Source organism: Vipera berus, assembly GCF_964194415.1.
Source record: "Vipera berus genome assembly, chromosome: 3".
Taxonomy (NCBI): domain Eukaryota; kingdom Metazoa; phylum Chordata; class Lepidosauria; order Squamata; family Viperidae; genus Vipera; species Vipera berus.
Genome location: NC_138204.1, coordinates 52546167 through 52566434, shown reverse-complemented (window position 1 = coordinate 52566434; position 20268 = coordinate 52546167). Strand labels below are relative to the sequence as shown.

General features: G+C 40.9%; 1 protein-coding gene across 2 annotated transcripts in view; it reads right to left on the bottom strand.

The window, feature by feature from the left end:
- Window positions 1–20268, bottom strand: part of TEAD3 (TEA domain transcription factor 3) — a 98258-nt gene that overhangs the window by 22732 nt on the left and 55258 nt on the right. For both annotated transcript variants that reach the window (XM_081324523.1, XM_081324524.1), the window contains exons 2-3: window positions 19088–19342; window positions 2367–2431 (exon numbers count right to left, since the gene is read on the bottom strand). In XM_081324523.1, coding sequence (XP_081180649.1) covers window positions 2367–2431; window positions 19088–19223 — 201 coding nt within the window. In that variant the 5' untranslated portion in view covers window positions 19224–19342. The remainder of the gene's footprint in view (window positions 1–2366; window positions 2432–19087; window positions 19343–20268) is intronic.

Below are 20268 nucleotides of genomic sequence, written 5' to 3'. Positions count from 1 at the left end.
CTTTGCAGGAAGTCGTAACACATTAACAAAATATCGATATTATATACAAAGACAAGTGAAGGAATTCACCTAATAGATATATCAATTTTAACCTGTGTTAAAAACAAGACAATGGAAATGGCTTTTTTCTTACTCTATATACATTCATTTTAAACTTTACATTTCTGTGCAGACACAGCTCTATACAAAGCACATCTCCAATGATTGGGAGAGCTGATGAAATGCAATAAGCCAGGCAATAGGAAAAAAAACCCCAAAATAAATCTGCTCTGTTTTATAGTGACATGCTTTGCAATCCATTCCAATCTCTTGGGACAGTTTGCAGTCCCATTAAATATGCTTAGAATTGTCTTATAAACCATTTCCTGCTATGTATGATTTTCAGTTTCAGCAGAAAGTTATAGACTGTTAGCTTTGGAGCTGAGAATTATATCTGTAAAGATTAAACAGCTCAACGTGAAAGATTTGCTTTCAGACAGTCCAATAAAGATGCCTAGAGAAATCAGCACAGATGTGGGACTGGCATTTCCAATTTCACTGTACCATGGAAGGACACAAAGCAATTAAAACAGGAGGAATTGATCGTAATTCTATAAACAATAATTTTCCTAGTCCAAATAGGTAGCTTTCGTTAATGTTTCACGCACTGCAATCTAACACAGCTAACATGGAGTTCCATAAAGAATTCTGCCGCTCTCCAGTAATGAACCCCTAATTATTCTGAAAGTTATACCTATCGGTTTGAAGAGGAAGAAAATGGAAACAAAGGTTAAACTGAAGTTTCATTCATGACAGCTTTTACAATACAAATGACATGACTGCTCTGTCTCCATTCATAAAAAACCCCAACAGCTAGAAGACCATCGGATAGGTGTCCACATGGTATATTCCCCATCCCAATTCAGTTTTTTATACTGTACTTCATTTTTTTTGAGATTGATCAGAAGAATGAAAGTTTCTGATTTGATTAGGCAGACTTAGCAAGAGTCAAGATCCAGTAATCATCTAGAGCAGAGCCCCCCAACCTTTTGGGCACCAGGGACCAGTTCTATGGAGAAAGATTTTTCCGTGGACCGGAGGGGGCATGGCTTGGTGTGCTGCCTGTATCCCGTGGATGAGGCTTGGTTGCTGGTATGCCGTGGTATGCTGCGGCCCAGTGCCAGTCCACGGACCAGGGGTTGGGAACCCCTGATCTAGAGACTGTCCACAATGTGGTATGCAATCTCATGTACAAGGAAAAAGCAGAGTCCAAAATTTGTTACTGCCATGTTTTCCCCGAAAGTAAGACCTACCCTGAAAATAATCCCTACCTTAATTTTGGAGGGGTGGGCCTAATATAAGCCATAGCCCAAAAATAAGCCCTAGTTTGGGGGCAAGGCTCAGGTCTAAAAATCAAGCTAGGGCAGGGGTGGGGGTGGAGCTTACCATTGCACCCAGGCCTTCTTCTGCAGCTGAAGGAGCAGCTTCATTCTGCAGCTGAGAATGGAGTCCCGGCCTGCATTTCATAGTCAGAGCCCAAGCCTCAGCTGCAGAAGTGGTGGGCCGGCTGGGATAGCATGGGCGAAGGGATTAAGGGGATTAAGAATGATAAAGTGAAATGAAATTAGTTTGGTAGAAGTACTTAAGTAAAACCTCAGCCTTAATAAAAGCCCTTCAGTTTTTCCACTGACATGTTTGCATTCACTGGTTTGCTAAACAGGTCTTCCACTTCAGGATTCTTCCCAGCTTTTTATAGGGTCAAATGGTTTTGAAGTGGTCCTCCAAAGCTGCCTAATCTGAAAGGAAGATTTGCTAAAAGCCAGGGTCAATTTTTATTGCTTGTAATAGAATTTTCAAAGTTCAGCAACTTACAGATGTGTAGACTTCACTTCTAGAATATTCAGCAATAGCTGGCTGCAGAATTTGGAAAGCTGAAGGCCACACATCAGGAAATCACCCATATTGGGAAAACTCTGACAAGTGATTTAGTAGCTAGAGTTGCCATTCTTAATTCTTAATTCCTAAACTTTAAATTATATAATAAAGTGTTTCTCAAATATAAATCCAGCCATATGAAATCAAATGATTGAAGATATTCTGGTGTTTGTTTTTTTTGTGTGTGTGAGATAAATAGCCGTCATCCATAGGAAACCTATGTTAAGAAAGATAAAACAGAAATCTCACAGCAGACCAGTGACTGAGTCAAAATGAGAACTTAAAGATCACATATCTTCTTGGCATGATTTTTGCCAGATAAGATATCCACCATGTAAGTTAACAGTACAGCAGACCACATGCATAGATAAAAAAACATGCGTGTATATAGATTAGTAATTTTTTTCATTCTACACACTTTTTAAAGGGAGAAGCATGGAATGCATTTTTACCTGTTTTCTAGTCCTTGTCTTCCCTGTCCGTAGCTTGATGTATCTTGCTATCAGTTCATTGCGTCCTAAACCAGAAAAGGCAAAGATGTAATGTGATGAATGCACACTGTCCCACTTCTTAGGAATAAAAGGCTGCCCTCTGAAAAATCAGATCTACCTTCCTAGATCCTTCAAGCTGACAAACAGTGTGAACTCCTAACTCAGTGATGACTTTTTACCAGAAGATGGCACTAACGCAACTCTTCTCTAATTCGAAAAGATGGTTTGAAAAAAGCTTTGCTTAAGGCCCTGCATTGAACCGGATATCCACAACAGTCCATAGTGTTGGCAAAAAAACAAAACAAAAAACAACCACCCTGGCGCTTAAGCTGGACACTCAGAAAACAATGCAAACATGGGACACACGGAGATGTAGCTAGAAAGTCATTGTTCCCTTTATATAAATTAAGGGATTTCCGAGGACCAGGATTTGTACCCTAATCTGGAAACCCAGAATATTTCTTGCCCTATTCTGCCATGTTTAATTCAGCTCTCACAGGAAGATGCATTCATGCTTGGACCAAGACACCCTAACCCTCCCTCCCACCTTCCTAGCTTTCATGCACGACTCCAAGGAACTTTTATAAGACAGAAGAAAGGAGTTTTTAAAAAGCTGTAAAATATAAAGTTATGGATGCTCAGAGTTTGAGGTCTGATATACAACAGTCAACAGGATGTGCAACCTACTGGGATGTTTTAAGTGGCACTGCCTTCTGAAAGGAGCCCTTCCCAACCTCCTCTTTGTCCTAATTTGAAGCAGAAGAGCTTTTGCTCCACATTTTACAGGCCAGCTGTGGCCAATCTAAATTCAAACGTCAGAGCAGCTGGGAACTTTCTTTTCCCTCATCTCCCCCCCACCCCCTTCAACATGGAAGGAGAATAGTTTTGGGGAAGCATGCCAGATTTATTTTGATGGACCAGATGGTATTGGCTAAAGCTGGCTGAAATGCCCTTGCAGCTAACTTAGAACAGAGAGAGAGAGAGAGAGAGGAGAGAGAGAGAGAGAGAGAGAGAGAGAGAGAGAGAGAGAGAGAGAGAGAGAGAGAGAGAGAGAGAGAGAGAGAGAGAGAGAGAGAGAGAGAGAAGTTTGTAAGCTGAAGCAAGTGTGGTTTTTCTGGCATAGCTAGAGTCCTGTTTTCCTTTCAAGGATAGCACTGCTTTTCAGCCTTGGGGACAGAAGTCTTAAATGAAGTCACATCACAGTCCCCCAACCATGCCTCTACTTTTCTCTCCCCTCCCTATGACCATAGTTTTTTACAGACAAGACCAGGTGCTGTGCCCAGTCAAACAACACCATGTGAGAGGGAAAGAGAAGGATGACACCGAATACTAGAGTAACAATACCATCAGAAAAGCCATCTGGCTCAGTGCATATCCCTTGATATATGCAGTTCCTGACATTGATTAAAAAAAAATAACAGAAAACGAGCTCTCTATTTTATTTCGTGGCTGAGAAAGACAAAGTAGGAATACATGTAACTTAAGAGTTGGTTTTCCTCTTATGAATTGTGCACAGGCATACACATTTCTGTTGGGACCTATTCAAAAGTTTTACACAGCATTCCCCAGCCTGGTATTACTACTGTACTACAACTCTTCTCATGTACAGTTCTGTGAAAAAATATTTGCTCCTTTTACATTTTCTGATTTTTTTTGGCCACTGAATATTACCAGAGCTTAATGTTGGTTCTCTTAATATATGAAGGGAATTTAAATGAACAAATAGTTGTTAATGATATAAATGAAATTAAGCACTAAAGCCATCTAACATGAAAAATGACTGTGAAAAAAAAAGAATTGCCTTCTTGGATTTAATGACTGGTTGTATCACTTTAGCTGCAATAACTGCAATCAAATGCTTCCTGTAATTATCAGTCCCTCACATTGTTGTGTAGGAATTTGGACCCATTCTTCCATGGTTATTTGTATCAATTCAATATTTGGATGTTTTCTAGGTTAACTGTTTATTTCAGGCTCTGACATTACACTTCCATGGAGTTTTAAACCTGGACTTGGCTCTGGACATTCGAAAACTACATTGTTTTTCTCTCCACAATGTTGCTTGTAAACCTGGGATCTCTTTCTTGCTGCGTGTCCCACTAAAGAGGAAAAAGGGTTTAATTTTCTCCTGAAAAATTGTTTTATCCAACAGAATTCATGCTTCCTTCAACCATGGCAAGTCATCAGAATCTTAAGCAGCAAAGTATGCTCTTTTCACAAAATTGCTGTACTTGGCATTAGCTTCTACAATAAATCACAGTGTTTAGTTTTTGCTAGATATAGTGTCTTCCACAGAGCCACCAAAGTCTACTTTTGATTCATCTCTCCAAAGGTCCCCTGGAATATCCACATACTTTTTGGCAATCCGAAGATTACCTTCCCTGTTCTTCCTAGTCATCCATGATTTCCGCATTGCTAATTTCCCATTTCTACACAGTGCTTTTCTGGCTGTGAGATCATGAACACTTACTTTTAGCCAATACTAGAAATGATTGCAGATCCCTGGGTTATTTTATGTTGACCTTTTAAGTGATTTTTAACAGGACAGTTACTTTTGGAAGCATTCACTATTGTCCCAACATATTCTCCATTTCAATATTGCATCACACTATAAATGGAATCCCAAGCTTAAGAAATGACTTTGAAACCATTTCCAGATTGATAGGCATTAATAACTTAGCATAAACTGCCTCGGAATCTGTGCAATGAAAATTTCAGAATGATAAGGAGAACCACAGATCGTGAGATTTATTTGGGCAGGTCTAATCCTGATTTTTTTTCAGTTATGTACTCTTACAACTAGCAGGGCAATTACTTTTTCACACCAGGTTAGATTACTTTGTTCATGAAATAAATAATGGAGCAAATAAAATAAATAAATAAATAATTTTATTTGTATGCCGCCCTTCTCCCGAAGGACTCAGGGCGGTGAACAGGGCAAACATATAAAAATACAAAATACAAAAATTAAAAAGGAATTAAACAAGATGCCCAAGTTAACAATATATTAAAATACATTTTAAACAACAATAAAATCCAAACCCCATCCCCCATCAGGCCAGGCCGGCTTGTTCGAACAAATAAGTCTTCAGATCGCGCCGGAAGGAGCGAATGTCGGGCGCCATCCGGAGCTCAACCGGCAAATGGTTCCACAATTCCGGCGTGCCCACAGAGAAGGACCTCCCCCTGGGGGCCACCAGGCGACATTCTCTGACCGGTGGCACCCTGAGGAGGCCCTCTCTGTGGGAACGCACAGGGTGGAGGGAAGTTGACGCCGGCAGCAGGTGATCCCTAAGGTACTCTGGACCCATGCCATGTAGGGCCTTGAAAACCATTACCAGAACCTTGAATCTTACCCGGAAGACAACTGGTAACCAATGCAGCTCACGGAGCAGAGGTGTAACATGGGAGTATCGGGAGACTCCCAACACAACTCTCGCGGCTGCATTCTGTACCAGTTGGAGCCTCCGAGTGGTCCTCATGGGCAGCCCCATGCAGTAGTCTAAACGAGAGGTCACGAGCGCATGAGTGACCGTACGTAGGGCATCCCGGTCTAGATAGGGCAGCAACTGGCGCACCAGGCAAACCTGGGCGAAGGCCCCCCTAGTCACAGCTACTATGTGATCTTCTAAAGAGAGCTGTGAGTCTAGGAGGACTCCCAAAATGCGAGCCCTATCTACGGGGGGGTAATAGCTCACCCCCCATAGAAAGAGATGGAATATTCTGAATATCCCGAGATGCCGATACGCACAGCCACTCAGTCTTGTTGGGGTTGAGTCGAAGCCTGTTCCTCCCCATCCAGACCCGAACCGCCTCCAGGCAACGGGACATCACGTCGAGGGCATCACTGGGGTGGTTTGGGGTCGAAATAAAAAGCTGGGTATCATCAGCATACTGATGATACCCAACTCCAAAACCACGAATGATCTCACCCAGCGGTTTCATGTAGATGTTGAACAGGAGAGGCGAAAGGACCGACCACTGAGGAACTCCACAAGCAAGAGGCCTCGAGGTCGACCGCTGCGAGAGGCCTCGAGGTCGACTGCCCCAGCAGGGCAGTCCTGCACACGCGCGCAGTCCCCGGCTGCTAAGGAGTGCTCCTTAACAGCCGGGGAACGCGCGCGTGCGCAGGACTGCCCTGCCGGCTCCTGCCCGACGCCGGATGGCTCCGCCGATGCTGCTTCAAGAGGGAAGAGCGTGAGGCGCCTGCCATGGCTCCCCGAGGACTCCTTAGGAGCCGGGGAGCGCACGCGTGCGCAGGACTGCCCTGCCGGCTCCCGCCAGATGCCAGCCTGCCCTGCTTCCTCCACAGTGAGAGGGGAGGGCGTGCCTTCCCGGGCTCGCTGATTTTCCGGCGTATAAGACAAAAAATCTTGAAAATCATCTCAAAAGTTGGGGGGTCGTCTTATACGCCCAGTCGTCTTATACGCCGGAAAATACGGTAAGACAGGCAGCAGAAGTGGATAAGGCTGAATTGTTTGGGTCAATCCTTCCACCATACTTTCAGCTATCCTGCTCTTTTTCAGTTATGCTACAATTGTGCCTTGCTTCTGAGGCCTTCCTAACAAGCAGCTATGTAAAATAATCTCAAGTTGCAACTTCTTTCTCTGAGCAACATTAAACTGGCTTTCCCCCCCCCCTCCACTACATACGCATGTTCACTAGCTGATCTTTAACCAGACATTTTCAAACAATTGCTTTCAACTGGCTGTCACCCACGTGGGATCTGACATCACAGTACATCAATTAAATGTTTCTTTGGGGGGAGGGGAGGAGTGCTTTAATTGACTCAGGATGTCCAGTTCCTGTACTGACTGAATCATTGTTTCCATGAATGAGAGCTGCGTGCCCACCACCTGGGATAAAGAACTTGTGACTTTCTACTGCTCTAATTTCTTTGATTTAAGCAACTTAATACTTTGTTTATGGAAATTTTGCCTCCTGGTTTATAACATTCAACATCTAAAAAAGCCAAATCAGTATATAAGATAAAATCCCATGTCTGTCTATTTTGGTATTTTTTTTAATATTCTTTTTAAACATGCCTCCATTCCTTCTATTATTCTATAAAAGTCTTAATATTCATATAACATAGATAGATGTGCCAAAATCTGAGTTTGCATTGACTTTTTGATGAGGAGATGGTTTCCTTCCTTTCTCAACAGACCATGCTTGCTGTACGAAAGGATTATTCATTCCCATTTCTACTTTAAGAAGATAAGAAGAGGCATTTTTCCTTTCTGCAGAATTCATCCAGGACAGTTGTGGAATGAATTTCCTGGCTCAGAATTTATTTTTGATATTGCCTATAGGAACGCTGCCAGCACATGCTGCCTTGTTCATCCTTTGAAGCCTTTCTCAATGTGGAGCTTTCTAAACATGTTAGCTCATCTATTCCATTATCCTCAACCAACATGACTATGTTGGATGAACATCACGGAGATTTTAATCCAACACATCCAAAAGGTGTTGGGTTAAAGAAGACTGTCATATATTATGGTCAAGATGTGTACCTCTCCTGAGTTACAGATTGAAAGGAAGGAAATGAAGCTGTCATTTACAGTAAGACCGAGAACCGAACTGGTGTTTATTAAATAGAAGGCTGCACTTCTCTGCTGATGTGATTGATTTCCTAGTTTATTGCTGCTTCATTTCCTATTTCATAGCTTCCTGACTTGCCAGAACAGCAGTAAAAGTAAACTGAGATTTGTACTTGTGCTTCTTGAAAAATAAGAAATCTTAGTGTTCCCAGTACATACACACAAACAAACATGCACACCTTCAATCTTAATAAAGACCAACATACAAAATGATTAATCATTTCACTAGATCGTAAGGTAGCGAGAGGTAAACATATCAGTTATTATCAGACAGTAGCATTGTTCAAATACTGAAAAACAGCATGGAAACAATCAGTAAAAGATAATAAAATGCCTCAGTAGCTGTAAGATGTACTCTAACACAAATGATGTTTCATCTTGTCCATTTATTGACTAAGTTCAGCACGTAGATAAGCTTCATAATTACAAGAGAAGTGACCCTTGGATTTCAGGACCCACTTGACTAAAAAGAGACTAACAGAATAACAGTGTTGGAAGGGACCTTGGAGGTCTTTTAGTCCAGCCCCCTGCTCAGGCAGGAAGCCCTATACCATGTCAGACAAATGGCTGTCCAACCTCTTCTTAAAAACTTCCAGTACTGGAACATTCACAACTTCTGGAGGCAAGTAGTTCCACTGATTAATTGTTCTAAGTGTCAGGAAATTTGTTCTCTCCTTGATTAGTTTTCATTCATTGCTTCTTGTCCTGTCTTCAGGTGCTTTGGAGTATAGATTGACCCCCTCTACTTTGTGGCAACCCCTTAAATATTAGAACACTGCTAACATATCACCCCTAGTCCTTCCTTTCATTAAATTAAACATAACCAATTCCAGCAACGGTTCTTTATATGTTTTAGCCTCCAGTCCCCTAATCATCTTTGCTGCTCTTCTACTGATGATCATCTACTACTGATCATATACACAGAAGTGATCCTTCTATAGCAATAGCACTTAGACTTATATACCACTTTACAGCCCTATCTAAGTGGTTTATAGAGTTAGCATTTTGTCCCCAACAATGTGATTCCTCATTTTACTGACCTTGGAAGAATGGAAGGCTGAGTCAACCTTAAGCCGGTGAGAATCAAACTGCCGGAAGTCAGCAGAATTAGCCTGCAATACTGTATTCTAACCAATGTGCCACCACAGTTAAAGGTAACATACTTTGCTTGCCTCAAATGATAGATGCTGGAATACAGAATGAAAGAAGCACCAACATCTCCCGATTATTCCTTCAGAGCTCCCATGGTATTCATCCTCTGTTCAAGGACTGAACTGCACACTCTGCACTGTATTTAGAATATGCAAGAGAACTGGCATAAGAGAGAGCAATGCAAATGTGGAAGGAAGAATAAATGTAATATTGATTACTTTATGTACTTTTTAAAGAATTCGTTGGGTTTTTAGAACAGGAAAAACACTACAAAGATTTTTCTGTCACAGGATAAGATCTTCAGTGAAGGAAATGTTAATCAAGAGGTAATAAGGAAAAAAAACACCTAAAATCTTGGATAAAAGAAACAAAATATTTTGAAGCAGACTGCCTGCAATCTCCATTGTAGGGAATATGTGCTCTAAAATATGTAGTTTAAGAACACTACAAGGATTCTGCTTCATAAGAGTTATGATACACCTCGTCTCACAGTCTCTCTTCTTGTCTGTTCTTTCACAACCATTAACATCCTAGTATCAGAACAGCCATTTCTTTAGAAGTCTTAATAATCCAAACCATGATGCTTGACGATAAACCTTGTCCCTGATCAAAATTAACATATTTGAATTAAAACTATATTCCACACTGCAAATCATCTGCTATGCATTGAATCCTAATTTCCTTAGATTTGTGTGACTTAAAGATTCAACCCCTTCATGCTTCTATCTTTTCATATTTGGTTCCCTCTTCTGAACAACTTCAGATGAGACCACTAAGGGCCCCATTGGAAGCAAGTTACTTTTATTTGCTGCAGGATATCAGAAATAATGGAATGTAAGTTATTTATTTCCGTGCTTTATTATTTTTGGAAATAACTCAAGGTGCCGAACATATCCAACACGCTTTTCTTTTTCCCCCTGTGAGGTGAGTTAGGCTGAGAGAAAGTGACCGGCCCAAGGTCACCCAGGCAGCTTTCACAGCTATGTTAGGAAAGTCTGAAAATGATAAGTGTTTCAATTCAGTGGAAAAAAATTAGATATTTAACGAATAAAAATAATGAACATTTATCAAGAGGGCAAGCATTCAATCCACATGTAACTTTCTTACAAACCAAATCTGACCGGGTTTAATGAGAAGAAGGTGCTCATGATTACATGATTTGGTACAGGAAGACCTACAAAGAAATCTTAACTCATCATTCCTGAGCTTAGGGATTCGTGAATATGAGGCATGGTGGTTGTCACATGGGAAACATTTGTAGCCTAACCCATTTAAAGAATGAAATATAACTATGACAGACAGTAACTGAGAGAATAGAAACAGTTTAAGAGCTAGGGAAGCGATGCTTAAAGATCCAAGGGCTAGGATTCCCCCTCCAGTTGATAGAAGAAGAGAATAACTTCCTGGCCAGATTTGGATTGAAACTAAACATTTAGGGGGGATAGAATTAACTAGGTATTTTCCTTTTTCCCTGCTTTTTTGATTAACTACCAAGCCTTCAATTACTGCTTTTCATTAAAACGAACAAGTACTGTGATCCTCAGATAACTTTTATGTTTTTTGGAATTGTTGTGGACCTACAAAGCATAATGTACCTCACAGGAATTGTTGCAAAGTAAACAATCTAAAAGCGCTCAGCATTCTGCAAATCCAAAGCAAGCTATCAAGAAGGCTTTTTCAAAAGTAAGAGTATTAAGATAGGACCACAAGCACAGAAATACCCTTGTGGAAATCCTCCCCCTCTCTAGGCCATCCATTGTGCTGACGATAGTAAAAAGTGTCAGAGCAACTCTTCCCTTTCCTGGGCACCTGCCATGGCTAACTGTCTCTTCCAGTTACCGGCAGGCAGACACTGCAGGCCTGCCTCTGCTCAGCTGTCCGAATCCCGTGATTCACCAGAGACTGTGCCATTCCCTCTCGGAGGGCACGTCCTCCTCCAAATTGCTACATTCCGCAAATTCCTCTTCCCTGACACCACCACGTGAACCAGTTGGACAGCTCTGTTAAAAATAACCTAGTGGGGCAGCCTTCCAGCCAATCAGCCTTCAGTAGCATACCAGCCTTGGTGGTGCACAACTCAAGTTACACCTGCTGTCTGGGGCAAGTCAAGTGCAGAGCTAGTTTCCTGTGAGCTGCCTAAGCTCTCTGCCCCACCAGAGCAGGAGAAAGAAATGCCCCTTGCCATACACGGTCCAGACTCCCTCCCCACAGTTGCACACTGGCCACCATTCAAGGGCTCCAGGTTACCACAGGTCAGCGGCTCTCCCTCCTTCTCAGTCACTCCTCACAGCAGCTGGGAGATCAGTTCCTGTGTCAATAACTGGCCCACCCTTTAGCCAAGTATGAGCCATTTATCGTAGGCGTTTAGATAGTGGTCTGGGATTCCTGAGGCATCCTACTTCTAGCATCTGCCCTGGATAAAGCTGTCTACAATTCTGCAGAACCCTGCTCTCTCTTGCCTTTTGACCCACCCATGGTTAGAAAGTTATGGAAGGAAGTCTCACCAAGTTCAATCTCTCTACAGCTGAGAGTGCTTTTCCAAGAAGAGCATCATATAAGGTTTTACCAGTCAATTGTTAGGTGTTGGGCACACAGCTTTGTGTATCTCTAACAAGCAACATGGGCTTGATTGGAAACAAGCAGGCTGGCTTTGTTGGGAACATCTAGGTGCAAATGATATTTTTTTTCCCAGGTAATGTACAAAATACTCAAAATACCCAACTTCTTATTTGCAGAGCCTAGTGCCATGGTGGCGAATCTATGGCACGCGTGCCACAGATGGCACACAGAGCCCTCTCTATGGGCATGCGTGCCATCGCCCCAGTCCTAGGCCTTCAGCTGGGTTTTATAACCTTTTCGGTTTAGGCCTCCGCTGCTGGGTGCAAAAAAAAAAGGTTCAATCAATCAATCAATTTCAACTTCTTGTGGGGAAAAAAAGATCTCACAAAGTTGGAATTGATTGAACTTTTTAGTCCCACCCAGTCTCCCATTACCACCACAGCCATGCCCACCCAACGGGCCACACCCACCTGGCACCCAACGATACATAAGTGGGTTTTGGGTTGCAGTTTGGGCACTCGGTCTCGAAATGTTCACCATCACTGGCCTAGTGTACACGTCCCACGGAAAGTAATTCACGCTGCAGCATCACAAGAGGATATTCCAGAACAATCCAGTTATTTAGGCAGAGATCACATGCCTATGATGCACTAGTACACACTCTAGAAAATGATCACCTGCCCTATAAGTTTCTTCATAGGAAAATACAGTTCTAGAGTGCACTGAATCATCCCTTGGAAAATGAAAGGCTATTTCTACATTTTTTTTCTTTATTAACCTGGATAATTTTTACAGAACGTCTTCATCTAATCAGTTACAATATTCCTTGCTACATCACATATAGAAATATAATATGTGAACTAGGGTTCAGCAACAATTTATGTGACTTAGGTGATACTTTTGCTATACACTTATTTTATTCCAAAAAAAGATTGCAATTGATTTCTGGGCCACAGGTACTACATGAAGTATCTTCATGTATAAATAGCTCAGAAATTATAATGTATTATAAAAGGTAAAGGATCCCCCCGCACATGCGTGCTAGTCGTTTCTGACTCTAGGGGCCGGTGCTCATCTCCGTTTCAAAGCTGAAGAGCCAGCGCTTGTCCGAGGACGTCTCCGTGGTCATGTGGCCGGCATGACTAGATGCCAAAGGCGCACGGAACGCTATTACCTTCCCACCGTAGTGGTCCCTATTTTTCTACTTGCAGTTTTACGTGCTTTCGAACTGCTAGGTTGGCAGAAGCTGGGACGAGTAACAGGTGCTCACTCTGTTACACGGCACTCGGGATTCGACCCACCAAACTGCCGACCTTCTGATCGACAAGCTCAGCGTCCTAACCCACTGAGCCACTGCGTCCCTTTTTATAATGTATTAGGGATCTGTGAAATAAACTGTTTCTTGTGAAAGCATGTGAAATTGCGCATTGATTACTTGCATGTGAAAAAGCAGCACACAAAACATAGCAATTATCTTCTTAGCATAACACCCAATAAGCCTATGTTATACACCTGATAAACTGACACTAAACTGCATACTATTTCCTTATCCCGAGGAAATTTTACCTTCATCTACTTTTTAAAAAAAAGAACTTCTGATTCTTAAAATCCAAGTATTAATAAATTACCATGTGAAGCAATTCAGAGAATGACAACACTGTGTACTAGGCCTGTGAAAATGATTTATGGGGCATTGCGCAAAAGCATCCTTCCGAATCCAGTACACAAAAGTGAGGAGCAGCTACAGCCACTTTGCTTTGCATGGCGACTTCACGGCATTCCCAAAATCTGCTGTCGATGCGTTCTTGTGTCCAGAAGCTACTTTTGCAGAGCAAAGCAGAAGGGTCTATTCTGGTGGATCCAACATCTTCTAGATGTCCATATGTGCCCACGAGTCTATTCTGGTGGAATAGACTTCTGGGTGCGCACACACATCTAGAAGATCTTGGATTCCCTCAAAGTAGCCATTCTTTGAGTGGCTGGATCTGTTTTAAGGAATAGATCCAGAGAGCAGATCTCTTCATGGATGCCTGACCCAGGCCTACTGTGCCAAAGGTTTCTCCCACAACAGTGGAAGAGTAAAGACAAAACTATAATATAAGGCATTTCTTTTTTTTAAGAGCACTTTTGGTCCATTATCCAATCTATCATTAAACTGGAAGGGTGCAAGAGATTCCAATGACTAATATTCAACTTTGTTATCCAAAAACATTTGCAGAGTGAGCTATCAGCTTCTGGCTTGTTTAGTCTTCAAGTTCTCAGCCAGTTCAGCCTTGAATCAGTGATCATTGTGGACAACCATTGCTGCCATGTAAAACAAAGCTAAGCACAAAATTGTACGGCAGAAATCCTCAAACCCACTTCAGTCAGTACCTCAGCAATTGGTGCTGCTATTGTTGTTATTACAATCCACACTGTTGAAAATAGCACTGCAGTCTACTTGCTACAAGGGAGCAGTGCAGTACCCAAGGCCATATCTGAGAACTTTTAACAGAATACTTAACAGAGTATCTAGTGCAGGGGTAGGCAACCTTGGCTCTTTTATGACTTGTGGACTGGCTCAGGAATTCTGGGAGTTGAAGTCCACGAGTCATAAAAGAGCCAAGGTTGCCTACCCCTGATCTAGTGCTTCAAGCTTCCTTCTAATCAAAGAGATTATGGACCCTTTTCTAAGGCAGCCTCTTGCAAACATAACAGGGCTTTTACAGAAGCAGGATGCCTACACTGGATCCCATTAATCAAGCATCTTTTCCCACCTTCCATAAAAAGATAAGCATATTAACTGACTAGTTCCTTTCTCCAAATATTCTTGGATGGTGGTCAACAAGAAAAATGACTCCATGCTACTTATTGCAAGTAGATAAGAGCATGGAATAAATTGCTACGGAGTAAAAACAAAAAAAGGAGTTATTATGCAGCAAAATCTAAAATACCAGTTGTCAGGTAAGAAAAGCAAAAGGCAGAACGGGGTTGCTGTTTCTTTAAGTGATTGCCAGATGCCTCCAAGTGGCTGGAAAAACCAGTTTGTACGCTTGGGTTTGAAGAACAAAGGGCAAACTTCCCAGCAGTGCTCCAAATATTTCTAAAGAAATCTTTTTTAAAATGTCTGTTCAGAAATCTTCCATTCCTTTCCAACAGCTCTCAGGTCGTGTGGCCCTGCTAAACTGTGTACAGAGGAGCTGGCTAAAGAAAGCTAAGGTGCAATGTGGCAGCATCTTAAGTTTATCTTAGAATATAGAAAAGTACAGCTTCTTTTCTTAATTACAGAATAATGCAAAGCAGGAGTACTTCAATCAGAAAAATAAGTTAAAAGAAATATCCAGTCCAGGTATCTAACCTATGTCTTTAGTTGCCTTACAAACAAGTAAAATAAAACGAGGATGCTTGCGAACCTGATTAATTTCCTCAACATAGAAATATATAGCCCATTTAGGGGCAGGCTTTTCAGTAAGGATTGTAATAGCATTTTTATTTTTAGAGGATTAGCAGCTCTGGATAGACAACTACAAAGGAACAAATAGTTACAGTTACTATATAATGGTCAGCTGTAGGGCAATTGCAGTATGGAAGCCCTCATCATGTTTATGAAATAACCATTACAATAACAACTTGTAATTTAATATTGAGGGAGAATTAAGTAAGCACCCTGACTTTTGCCAATGATTTTCAGCAGCCATATTTCCTATCAGTATCCCAACCAATTACTCAGTTGAAGAGTGCCCTGTGATAACATTAAAATGATCCCATTTGAGTGTGTCCTTCCCAAGAAACTGGCCATTACCCTGGCAATCGAAAAGGAAAGATTAATATGTCATGGCCTCATCTATGCAATGAAGATCAGGTAAAAGAGATATCTTAGATTCTGGAAGCACCATAAAAATAGAAAAAAAAATATATGTACCCATTTTCATATGATTTTTTAAATTCATGGCTGCTTCTTATTTCCTATTCCCAAATTAAGGACAAAATAAGCTTGCATTATCAGAGGGGGAAAAAACATTTGTTATGCTTAAGGAAGCGCAGACCTTGATTTAAGCCAGCTCAATTAAGCAGGCTTTGACAAAAACAATGTTGTACTTAAAGCAACAGGTAGTTACCTCCCTGTCCCTGATTCATTTGGCAAGATTATTAACTTGGTGTTTGCTAACAGAACAATCATTCCCATGGAAATATTTCTTTGAGGTCACAAACAGCATTATGACATCACAAAAGGAACACTTGGTAGAACAGATAAGTGGGAAGGTGCAATGCAATGATTGTTTATGCTTTATTTTATAGGATGCAGTTCAGATGTATCCAGGATTAAAGCCTTCCAGAGAAAGAAGAACCAGATACTAGTACAAAGGAAAAGTAGTTCATTCAAACTGCTCCAATAAGTAAATTCAAGATATGTCAATTTTTCACATTCAAATCAAATCAAAAGGGGGGAGATTCATTTTACCCTTCCTCTTTTTTAAGTTTTCCAAAATTTTATGAATTACATATGAAGAACTAACCCAACAACAATAAAAGATCTAGGCAAAAGTGTTATTGTATTTCTTCATCCCCAGCTTTTAAAGAAAAAAATGAATGTAGAGATTTTCAGATCCTGAGCTCTCCATTTTATAGTATAAAGATATGTTTGGCTGTCTTTTATGTTACAAGTGTCTTATGTTAATGTGTTATGTCTCATACTATCATGTTACAAGAGTAATTGATAAAATATTATCATTCCCCCACTGTTGAAGCCAAACCACTTTGAAGTTAAGCATTGGTTCTAATGAGGTGCAGGGCCCATCATGGATGAAGTCCTATCTTTATGAGGCATGCTGTTTTGAGGCATGGGAGTTTATGATTTCCTGTGTAATAGGTATGCATGAAAAAGAAAACTCAACCACATAAATTTTTATAGCAAGTTTTGAATAGGTTTAAGATTTGCATGTTATTGCAGTAAACAAACACAGCCTTCTTATCTCACTGCCTGGCCACAATCAATGAGTTAGCCTTTAAAGCAGCCTTTCCCAGGAGACTGATGTCCTACTGAACTGCAGACTTCCCCTGCCAGAATTCCTTTGGTTAGCCTGGAGAACTCTGCTTTAAGATTTTAAAAAAACACTAGGTGATTTTAACTTAAGACACACTTAATAGATCGATAAAAAATCAAGATGGAAGAGGCTACCCATCTTTTTTAAAAATGCAGCACGTTCCTCGATGTCATTAGTTGCCCCATGTTCAATGGGACTAAACTGAGTTTAGAATGGTAACCGTAATTCAAATCAGAGCTCCATCATCAGAAGCCAGAAAATCAGAGATGTGGCAACAAAGAAAATCGAAATACAGGTACTGTAAATGGGTAGTGAGTAGACCTTGGAAAGAATGTGGTGTTTTGTTTGTGACCTGCATTAGAGGCCAGATATACCACCTTTCACACCCAAAGGCAGGTATGTGGGATCCTCAAGCAGACAAAAATCAATCTTCCTTTGACAGGAATGAACTTCCCAAACCAGTTCATCAAGTCAGGCAGAAAGAAGAGTGGGAGGGAGGAAAGAGGTGAGGCATAAGGGAGTGGGAGGGATATATAGTTTAAGGGAATTACAAAGGAAATATGAGTCACTGATCCAGGGAAGAAGAGTCCAGCAGTCTGTTTATTCATTTCAGTATAACCACCCCCACAAGCCGTAACCGCTTCACAATATGGCTTCTGGAGATCCATTGTCCTCATTGACCAGGGAGATAAAGTATATCAAACGCCAAGTAATCCAGAAAGCAGCCAATTAAAAGGCCAGGAGCAAAATCCATTAGAAGTACAGTAATTTTAAACTGCAGAATATTTATAAAAGACAAATCCCTATTATCTCAATACCCAATGGTAGACTTTTATGATGTTCTAATACACACTCATGGTAAAAGGATGGTTATTGTGCGGATTAAAGTGGCACTGAAACTGGTATTACAGATAAAACTATCAGATTCAGAGAGAATTCTACCATATCTGACAAATAGATTTTCTGCAAAAGTTATCTTTCTCCAGCCTCCAGGTTTCACTGCATGACTAATATAGTCCTTGGCTTATGACTGTTCATTTAATGACAGTATGGAATTACAAGAGTCATGGAATGTATGCTTTAAGATCCATACAGCACTTCTGGCCATTGCAAAATTCCACTCACACAATTGCAATCTAGGTGCTTGGCAACCTGTTTGTAATTATGATTGACTGGTAGCAAAGCACCTTGTGATCATGTGATTGCCATTTGCAGTCTTCTCTGTTGGCTTCCCTAGAAAGTCAATGCCACAGAGCTGTGATTCCCCCCATCCCAGACAGGACTTTGAGAGCAAAAGGGCACCCTGCTGAGCAGAGACGAATTCCTTTGACAGGCTGCAGAAACAGAGATCAGATCCCAATAATCTGTGCTCTATTCCTGCAGCCCTCCCCACATGGAAGGGAGCTGAACTCAGCAGGCAGCTCTTTGGCTTCATCCACTTAACAACCTAAAAGCCTGGTTGTTGACTGGTCCACAATTGGGAGTGCTGGGACTGTGGTTATTAAATGACACTGTCATGTGAGCATCTTACTTAATGACTGCTTCACTCAATGAATGAGAATCTGTTCCCAATATGTAAGTTGAGGACTATCTATACCTAATTTTCAATTTCTTCAATTAAATATCCAAATCCACCATACTATGTATTGTATTATTAGACTACAATGGTTAGCTGTCCTATTTAATTAAATCAATGTACTTCCTGGATAAATATAGCCCCTTCTTTTCTTTTTAAAACTTTAATCACTGTGCACTTGTTTCAGATTAAACTTAGAAAAATGCAAATCCTTGCTCAACTATCAAGGTCCTCAGATAATAGTTTCTCTTGGAGATGAGGGGCTAGAGCAGGGGTCTCAAATTGCCGGCCCACGGGCCGGATGCGTCACGAGGAAATCACGCCCACCCCATTGCCAGCAATGGGGGAAAACCTCAGATACGTTGCACGATGTCACATGACGTCGCGAGTTTGACATGTCTGGGCTAGAGTGACTATTGCTGGTTGCCTCTGTACTACATTTCTAATCTGTTGAATATAAGTGATTACTTATCACTATATTTTGTCACTGTACTTTTTAATCTACATGTTGGCCATTGGAATTGCATTCCACGAAGAATCATTTTGGAGCAGCATACAGGCTTCTGAAAATGAACACAAGAAAGCACAACTCAACTATGATGGTTGTGAGTATAGAAGGAAGAAGTGGAACTGGTATACCTCCTTGAATTTTTTGAAGGAAGGTGGGAGATAAGTATGCTTAAGTGAACAGCAAATAATCAAGCTATTGCTCTTGGGTCTTTCTGAAATCCAGCTTCAACCATGTAAGTTATAAAACCAAATCTCACTCACCATACATTTTGCCCTCATCTGAGAGGATAATCTTCCGCCGACCACAGGGCGGATATATTGCCAGTGCCTCCTGGAAGCTTTGTTCAATGTCTGGACTCCATACTCCTTCGGCATCATTGTCCAGACTTTTGTCCATTCCTTCTTGTCCATCTTCTCGCCCCTCCCCAGGGCTGCCGCTGGTGTTCCAGCTGTTGGACGCTATTGTGATGGCTGCTCTGGGCTCTGACCCTGAGCCCCAAAAGGCAATTTGTCAGCCTAAAACAAGCAAAGAGGGTTGATTAATGAACTGCCATTGAGCATAGATGGCATCCTAAACCTCCAGATTGAAGTTAAAAACAAATTTGGAAGCACACAAACATCAATATGGGTGAGGACCCAACTTTAAACTTTTGTTTCATGGTATTTTTAAATATACATATTAAACACTTTTACAGATGATGTCCTAGCTATTATAAATTTGCTGGTCATAATTTGTAGCAATGTTTCAATGCTTTTACATACCCCTGCCTGTGTAACATTTATCCAAGGAAACTAATGGCTATTTTCTCATATATATTGAATATATATTGAATATTTTTAAATATTCTGGCTCTGGCTCAAAAAGTTACTTAAGCAATAGGACTTCAAACAAAATTAGTATCAGAAATTTAATCCTTCCCATACACACCATTGTCCCACTTCCAGATAACATGTAATAAACATAGGGAATATGACCTTTAAGAAATGAGGATTTAAATTATTTTCTAATCATCTTGGTTGCACTTTAGCCTACATTAAGAAACAAGTATTCAAACACTGATTTCAATAACCAGAATTTGTCTAAACCCATTCCATCGTGATTAACTATACTGTGACTATTGGAAAAAGGCCACTCAACATTTTTTAACAGTAATGTGGTTTGGAGAGATTTTCATCAGCCCAATATATTTCAGTTTAAGAAAAACTCTGTGCCATAAAATTAATTGATAACATAATGATCTAAGACAAATCAAATAGTCTAAACCAAGGATTTAGTGTTCATCAATCTGAACGTTAAAACTACCATTATCTTTTTTTGTGTGTTGTAATAATCTGTAATGTTCAGAAAGATTCTGCAAAGATCCAGACCCCTGTTTGCGATTCAGTGTTATCTGTGAGCCTGGAAATTGTACCTGTTTCTTCCTACACGCTATTCCAAAGCA